The 9,129-nt window shown below is 33.9% G+C and overlaps 2 protein-coding genes across 2 annotated transcripts; both read right to left on the reverse strand.

The window, feature by feature from the left end:
- Window position 1: 1 nt before the first annotated feature.
- On the reverse strand, window positions 2-1,938 carry LOC143445170 (charged multivesicular body protein 3-like). Its single transcript, XM_076944081.1, has one exon. The coding sequence runs from the start codon at window positions 1,883-1,885 to the stop codon at window positions 1,238-1,240; it is 648 nt and encodes a 215-aa protein (XP_076800196.1). The 5' UTR covers window positions 1,886-1,938; the 3' UTR covers window positions 2-1,237.
- Window positions 1,939-7,123: 5,185 nt separating this feature from the next.
- LOC143446438 (alpha-(1,6)-fucosyltransferase-like) lies at window positions 7,124-8,945 on the reverse strand. Its single transcript, XM_076946070.1, has one exon. The coding sequence runs from the start codon at window positions 8,903-8,905 to the stop codon at window positions 7,316-7,318; it is 1,590 nt and encodes a 529-aa protein (XP_076802185.1). The 5' UTR covers window positions 8,906-8,945; the 3' UTR covers window positions 7,124-7,315.
- Window positions 8,946-9,129: the final 184 nt, after the last annotated feature.

Raw genomic sequence — 9,129 nt, forward strand, 5'->3', positions numbered from 1 at the left:
ATCTGCAACATAAACACAGAGTTTGCTGTTGCTCAAGTTTTTCAAATTGCAATAAAGTACCGTAAGTAGTGGAAAAAGTGGAACACAAAGCCATCATTATAGTTGCATTAGTTAATTGTACACCATAAAGTGCATGCCAAAGCCGCATATGGACAAAAACTTCACAAACATATTCAGTTTAATGGCTGGAATATAGTTAAAAAGTTTTTATTGATCTAAAACATTAATACCAGTACAATTTCATTGAACATATAGTAACAAGAGTCGAAAAAATATATATTATTCCAAACTGTATATGAATGAGGACCTGTTGATAACAGAGTGTAATAATGACATAACAAATACTGCGGTGCACTATGTCAACTTTGTGGATTCAGGATTCATGCCATTTTAAATTTCAATTTATTTGCTAAAATGACAACTATGTTGGATACAAAAAGCACAATACTCATTAGTACGTTTTAATGAGCGGACTATTCCTGCCAAGGTCTGTAGAACAACAGGTTGTTTTCTTGGAATACCATTTTGTGTGATCACACTGTTTCGTTTACTCTGTTTGTGGGAAAAACTTTTAACCATGTAGTTGTTATTGCTAAAAGCAAACGTCTCGTAGCTTCTAAAACGTAATATTACAGTGTTTTATGAAATAATTTTCTCAAGAAGTTGGAAACAGAAATACTTATCAAGCTATCACCCACAATCCTAGGCACCTAACTTTCTAAATTCTAAGGCTAGGAAAAGTAAAATTGGAGGATTACTCTGAACTTCAAGCAAAAACATAGCCAGTAAAAGACACACAATTCCACAAAATGCACGTGAAAATAATAAAACGATGAAGTATATTGCGCATGCATTAAACTAAATAACTTTAGTTTATGCATGTTTATAAACATATTACCAATAAAAACTAGAAAGTACATATATCTTGTGCTCTTGTTCTTGCTCATATTTCAGTCAAACAGAATCAGGCATAACTGTTTGCATTGCAGGTATTTGATAAGAGTTGTTAACATTATCTGAGTACAGTTTTTCTCATAACATTTTTAAGAGACACGGATAGTCAAAGAGTGATACACATTATACATCAAGCAATCTTGACAAAAACGTCACTGGAAAATAGTAAATATTCCCATTTCCCAGTTATTGTAAAATTCTGCCAAATAGAGAAATAATTGACATCTAAAAAGAGGCTTTCAAAGAGCAAAAACAACTAATTTTAAGTGCCAAAACAGATAAGCTAACTTCTTAGAGCTTCGAGTCTTTGTTGCATAACATCATCATCCTCAGTTTCCACTTCTTCTTCAGGAACTTCTACATGCGGGAGTTCACCAACTTCAGAATCAGGTATTTTACCCAAAGCACCAGCGGTTATTTCATAGAGAACTTTATCAATTTCATCTTGGGCAGCTTCCTCCATCTCTTCACCTTCATCAAAAGCTGGAAAAGCTTCATCCATTGTCTCCTCAATGATGCCCATTTTCATCATTTCTTTTGAAAGCTCCATCATTGAATCTCGCACTTCTGACACTTTCACCAAAGACTGCATGGCTTTCATAACATCAGTACTCTTCTCAAATGCACCAGATACACGAACCATAGCAGCTTGATTTTTAACAGACATTTCCACAGAACTAATTTGTGCTTTGGCAGCATAAATTCTGTTAACGGCCTTTTTAGTGTGAACAATTTCCTTGGCCAGAATAGCACAGGTTGTTTTATCACCTTTGCTGGCAGCAGCCTTTAAAGAGTGCTTCACTTTCAACTCTTCTTTCTTTATGTTGTTGAGTTGTCTGTCTAAAACTCTTCCCTCTTTTCTCAAGGCACGAGAGACTTCCTGAACTTTCTTACGAGGGTCAGGTGGAGGTTTTTTCCCAAACAAGTGCATTGTAAAAATTCATGCATATAACATTAGCAAATCCTGAATTGAAATTATGATTATTAGCTGTACGATGAGAGTACACATTTATACATAAATACTTATATAATTATATTTATGATATATATAGTATTAATAAAATAATAATTAAATATGAAAGGAAGGTTGCACCAGCCTGTCTTATTTTAACATGTATTCACCTGAGCCAAGCTAGTGAACAATATTTGAATATCATTTGTTAACGTAACAAAAGTCAAGCCAGCAAGAGGATAAGCAAAGACAGTAAACAAAATTAAAAACTAAAGTGGAAAGTATCCTATTAAGATTTCTTTCAACTCGCCTTGATCAATATTTGCATGCACCAAACTTTTTGTTAAACTACTCCTTCTTCTACAAATGAAAATAGGCCTCTTGAAATTCGGTGGCCATTTTGTCTAAGGGTGTAAGCATGAGAAAAAATAACGGAAAGAGTGATTTCATTTAACTCCCAATGTGTTTTTTATAGTTCAACAAATTTTTGTTAACTCTAGAGCTATATCATGACAATCTTCAAAACTTTAACTTTCTATATACGGTACATGTTTTAAATTTGTTTAACATCACTAATGCTGCAATGTTATTTTTGTGTTTTGAAACAAAATAATTTTCATTTTCTGGTCTTACTTTAAAACACCATATTGAAAAGTCTAGTTTGCTAATTTATATATTGTGCATATGAATAAAACCAGCAGGCTTTAATAAAAATAACGAAGTAAAAATCCTATCAACAAAATATTAATTTTATTTACAACAGCAAAAAAAGATACGTACTAAAAAAATCTAACGTACATAGCTGAACACGTATAAAATAGAAGGACCTAAGTGCGACCTTTGAAACACTTGTGGGTGAGTTGAAACTGTAAAATACAATTGAAGCTTAAGGTGCGGCTATGACAATACATCTCACAAACTTTAAGAAGTAATTTTGAGTTTACGGTCATAGACTTAATGTTTGAGTCATGTTTAAAATAAATTTTAAGTTGATAATGTTTTTGTTTGCACTTTTTGCAGAGTGATAATTGCGCAAGTCCATTCCTTCTGTTATATACATGCCTTGATCATACTTAATTCAATTGGTGGTGTTATGAATAGAGTTCAAAGTATCCTAATTAAACGAACAGTTTTAATTAAATTTTGCAATTTCAAATTATCTTTACGCGGTCAAAGTTTCACCTAAGGCTTCGATTGAATTTTACACTTTCAATGCATCCACAAGTGATCAAAGTTATCAAAACGATCTAAGCTGTTTAAGCAAACCTGTATATTTCGAAAGAAATCCCCTAATGGCTTTGGCCAGTTGAAAATGGGATGTAGAAAGCAAAAACAGCCTTAAAATACCTCCGTGGTGCAGTTGTTATGCTTTCCGGTCAGAAAATAGCAGTACGGTACAGAAAATGAAAGTACGGGAAAATGTCTTTATTATATCTTAGTGATGTACATTTAAGATTTTGCGAAAATTGTTTGCACCAAGCCAGACAGGTCTGTTGAAAACTAGGCGTAGGCCTAGGTGAAATGGCTGATTTTGCAGTTCTTTCTTAAAACTGTTTTCATGCATGATGCATCATATACATGCATGTTCACACAATCAAAAAAAGCTGTCCTGACCCCAATAAAGATACCGGTACCGGCATTTAAATTTGTTTGAATGTTTTATGTTTACCCATCTGTATTCACTTTGTTGGCTAAACCTAGGTTGTAGGCAAACCATTTGGACACTAAGCTTGTACAGAAGTTTATTCGGGTCTAGTATACAAGCGCACAACCAGATGACGTCACAATTTAAAAGCTGGGATCTTACCTAGTTTTGTGTTTATATAATATTTATGAGTCTAGTATACAAAGGCATCCTGTGTTTGTGCACTTGTATACCACACCCGTTTATTCTATCACGTGAGAAGTAACGCAGTTTCGATGAAAGTACCTGTATAAGCTTTTAAAGTTCTTTTATCTTTGAGTTCGAGACGCAGTAACCACTACAGTGACTACACTATGCACCAAGTGGTGCGTGGTTTCTGACGTCAAAAAAAGTGATGCTTGTGCGTCGTAAGGCGCATAATGGCTTAAGAGTAAGCTGCGCGTCATGGAGTTTACGCAACGCTAATTTACAGTACTTTCCGTTTGACAACTTATCGGCAGCTATTGATTTAAATATTGTTTGATTAATAAAAATTTTAATGCAAAACTATTTTTGATAAGTATTAATTGGTTTGAAATTTATTATTTGGCAGTGAAAGACAGTTATTGGTTACGGTAAGGCTATAGTTTCTGAATTAACTACAAATTGCTGGCTAGGAATATTTTTTAACAAGAGACAGTGCGTTCATTAGCTTACTTACATAACGACTTATTCAGCCCAAAAGATTTTGTTGCGACTTTAGCATCCATTTATCGCACCTTATTTTTACCTTATGTTAACACAAATGATAGATATTAGGCCTACTTCTAACTTTTGCATATTAATATTTTATAAATTCAGTTTCATCAGCAACATACAAAAATGTAACAAACAAACAACTTGGCTTATAAAAAGAGGTTAGGTCGTCGAATAATGTAATTTATTGATTCCAATTAACGAAAAATCAAAAAAATTGCGATGACGGGTAATTCCCCTGGCATAAAGCCGAAATTCAATTTTCTAAACCCATTATAACCTATAAGTTATATTTCCTTTATTAAACAATCTATACTATTAAATATGCTTTATAGATGTGTTGGTTAAATAGTTCTAACAAAACATTTTTATTACACGTTTGGGGTAATAGGCTACTGCATGTAAATATCCTGTATGCATTTTTTTGTATTAGGCTAAATGTTTGAGACAAAATTCCGTATAGCTCCTTAATACGTTTTAGTTCCAGGCCCACCACGGTTTTAATCCGGCTCTGAACTCGACCACCCAAAAAAAGATCAATCGGAAAATATACAATACATGGGTTAAACTTTTATAATTCTGGCAATATTAACATCACCATAAATAATTAACGTGCAAGTTGAAGTTTCTGTTTTGATGGAATATTCTAAATAACTTATTTTAAATATTTTATCAGGTTATGTGTGATGATTTTGATTGTTTCAGATGGTGTCGCAGAGTGTGTGGTCAGCACACGGATTTTGTTTGCTTACAACTTCCAAATAGTACACTATATAGAATTATAGATCATTGAAATATTATAAAAAGCTGCCGGATTTATTTAAATAAAATTTTAACTACTAGAGGTGATAACAAAACGTATATCATACGATACTGAAGTATTGCCATAAATGGACCTAGCGTATAGCGTTATTCGAAGCAAACAAATTTGTGCGCTATGTTGATATGACGTCACCTGTCACATGCGCCACTGGCGCATAAGTTTGTGGAGCCTTAAAATCGGTGGTAGCGCGTATGGTGCGTTACCTAATAAAATCATGGCGTGTATTGCGCGTGAAAATTATTTACTTTGTATAAAAGCGTATTTAGGTATGTTACAGAAACATGTGGTTTATTTTTCGCCATCAATTTTAGGAGTTAAGTTATATAGGCCTAACTTAGTCGTAACTTTGTTGCAGTAAAATAAAACGGAACTATACTCACATGATGATGACGTTTTAAGATAATGTTCAATATTGTAACAGTTAACACGACTTGTAAAGCAAAGAAACCTTAGGGCTACGAAGAAACAAAAACGTAGTGGGAATTAAAATGTTTATCAAAATCTCTGCGATACTGTATTATCTGTAAAACTTTGGATATTTTTTGTATTCCAATCGTGAACAAGCTAAAGTTAACTAATTCTACCGAAATAAAAATGTCAAGAACACATCTACAGCAGCAATATTACGACTAACTTACATCTTGACGGATCCACAAAATAGTTGTCGTTAACAAAGTTACCCAAGTTTGTGTTCTCAGCAGTTTGTAATCATCCATTTATAGACTATAAATATCATTTTAATGTGAAAGCTATTAACAATAGACTACTTATAACTTGATTATATTTATCACTCGTATATATATGTTTTATTTTATTATCATAACGTTTATAAGCATAACAAACTTGATCTTTTTGTGAAATTCTAGGCATACGCGCTGAGCATAGTAGCCAGCATAGTTGGTTTATTTACACGTGCACTTATTTTATATTTGTGGAAATACACATATCTGCCTGCCTAATATTTTTTCACATCCTTTTCCGTGGTGACTTTTTTATAATAATATTATATAAATATTTAACATTTAAATAAATTCAAAATTTATATAAATAATATTTCGGTTACTGTATGTGGGCAAAGTAGGTTTATCCGCCTATCTATAAAAGAGGAATAGTTACTCCTACTATAACTCGAAAGAAAGATTCATTGTTATGTTCTTTATTCTTATTAATGAATCCATATACTTTCTTCATAGGCCTACAATTGATAGTTTGAGCATGTTAAGTTAAAAACATAGATTAAACATAACTTTATGATGTAACGCACCATCACGCCACACCATCGGCCATTTAAGTTTGCCAAAATTTTACTCTACTACGAATCTTTATTCCTATATCTGAAAACCGGAGTAAGACTTCCATCATATTTTCTTCTCAGTGAAACAAAACATAAAGTAGCTTGAAAGGAAACAAGAGTTGTGGCACCCGCCATCAGTGTCATTACCATTTACTTCGTGTAAACGCAACCGCTTGGTTAAAATGTACCAACTGCGGCACTCACTGTTGCTGTCCTTCCAGTTATTTCTAGCAGTAAGCTATACTGAGCAGCAGGGTCTCTTGCTATCCGAGGTGTCAATACTTTCCCCTACAAATGTTTCTTTCTACAGGCAATGGCATGTCTGTTGATTTGTTAATCAAATTTCCATCGCATTACGAATTTAATTCCATGCAGGACTATAGAAAACAGAGTGAAGCATTGCAGACAAACGTAGCTATCAACTGTATTCCATATAGGTCCGCCGCTAAAGAAACTGGAACTTTTACAAACTGAGAAGGATGTAAAATAACTTATGAATGTGGATATATATATATACGCACATGATAACCGTAATTAATTAGTGATATGCTATCACAATCTCTCTCCCCGAATGATGATTGCACCACTTTTATATTCGGCGATGATTTCTCATTACCACTCCAACCGCGATTACCGAGCTTAAATTTGGTAACGTTATGCATGTTTGGCACTTAAAGCCTAATAAATAAAAAACATTCGTTATTGTAATATTGAAGCATGTAAAACATGAAATGAAAGCAAGTTTTTAACGAATATATTGCAATATCATGCTACACAAAGGGCGTTTAGCTACAACTTTGATTTTGTCGTCATAATCAAGTTGCGTTAACAATCAACCATTTATATTTTCACAAACATTTGGTTGTAATAATAGACCTTCTCATACAGCGAATATTTACTAATTGACATGTATTAATCCAAAAAAGAGAAGCGGGATTTTCGTGGATATGGTTTTACTTTGTAACTGGGAACAAGGCCTTCCGCTTTTGTTTTAAGATTTTGCATCCAATAATAACCATTCAATTTAACTTGCGGATCTTCTTGTGCCATGTCGTATATTTCTAGGATGTCACCTGGATTCACGTCAAGTTCATTTAATCGTGTGTTCGAGCGATGAGTAATGATTGTAATGTAGCGATTACGAGTGAGAGGCGTGGTCCAAAGTGGGTTATAACCGCCGTCAATCGAATATAAACGGTCGCTTGGGTCCGCATATAAAGATTGCATCAAATGATATACTAAGCGACAAACGTTTGATGAATATCCACATACAACGAAGTCACATTTGCTCAGAATATGAATATCTGTCAGCAAACCTTCAAGCCCAGGATCGCTTCGCCTTTTGCTTCCAGATGCGTAAGTCGTGCTCACTTTGTTGTGCACTATCTGATATTCAGAATACCGGCTACGAAGTTTTGGTATCACAGATGACGCATCTGTAGCAACATATATTTGTCGTTTGAAATTTTTAACGTTTCCTCGTAGCTGATTTCTCTGTTCTTCTCTATTCCACCAACGTTCAACGTGATCCATATATGCTTCGACCGGATGAGTAATAAACTTGTCTGTACGCCGTATATGAACTCCTACAATAGGTTGGGTTTTTAGCAAAACTTTTTCTTTTTCTTCAAATTTGGTTTTTAGCCATGCTTTCGGTCTCATTACAAAACTTGCTATCTGTCCATTCCACCAAGCTAAAGGTTCACTGTTGAAGCCATATATTAAGGGCATGAGATCGTTAGGCACACTGTATGATGAAGCAATTATACTAGCTCTTGGTCGCATGTTCATCGTAAAGTTAATGCATGAAACGTTTGTGAAAAGTGTTGAAATTGTGTCCTTATGAATGCTTTCCATTACACGGCAGCGTTCCGTCACGTTCAAACAAGTTGTCATTGGCCTGAACACAGAGTTAAATTGTAACAAAGTGTTTTGCATTTTGGTTTCTTTTTTCGCTGACAAAACAACTGTCCTGTTCAGCGTAATTCCAAGATTTACGCAAGCAACGATATGCCGCATTATGCAGCCATAGCCACAATAAAACTTTTGTTCACAGATGAGCAACTTAGTCCTACTGCAGTCTTCTGGATTTTGTAGGTCAAAAATTTTACTTGCAACGTGTCTTTTTAATTTAGTTGCTATTCTATTCAATTCTGGTGGTGTTGCTTTATCGGTTAGGTCATTAATTTTATTCAACAAAAAGTTAATTCTGTTTTCGGCTTCTTTTGTAGGCAACTCCTTGTTTCCAGATTCAGGTTTCTGATTGGACAAATACAACTGGAGTTGAACAAGTTCCTTTTGACATAAAGTAATAGTTTCTTTTATTGCTGATTGGTTTTGGAGAAATGAAATATCCGTTTTTGTCAGCTTAAAATTTGATTTGTTTTGACGATAATAATTGTGATGAAGTATTTGCTTTATATTTTCCAATCTGAATGTTACAAGAATTGTTCCAATAGATATCCCAACAAATATAAGAGCTAAATAATTCAAAAACTTCATCGTTTTTTAGTTCAGCAATTCAGTTCAAGCTTATTGAAAATTGTTTTTCTATATCTGCTAACAAAAACAAATTAATTTGGCAAATGGCAATGCTAAAGTAAAGGATATGCCTATAGGCTAACTAAGCTGTAGTCAAGGGGTGCCCAAATTTTTAAGGTTGCAAGCTACTTTTGCCAGGTCGCATCAAAAATATCGATTAATAAAGAAAGTCTTACATCAACTGC

Source organism: Clavelina lepadiformis, chromosome 2 (genome assembly GCF_947623445.1).
Source record: "Clavelina lepadiformis chromosome 2, kaClaLepa1.1, whole genome shotgun sequence".
NCBI lineage: Eukaryota > Metazoa > Chordata > Ascidiacea > Aplousobranchia > Clavelinidae > Clavelina > Clavelina lepadiformis.

Coding starts and splice junctions, on each gene's coding strand:
- LOC143445170 (XM_076944081.1), bottom strand. CDS start 1,885: ATGCACTTGTTTGGGAAAAAACCTCCACCTGACCCTCGTAAGAAAGTT.
- LOC143446438 (XM_076946070.1), bottom strand. CDS start 8,905: ATGAAGTTTTTGAATTATTTAGCTCTTATATTTGTTGGGATATCTATT.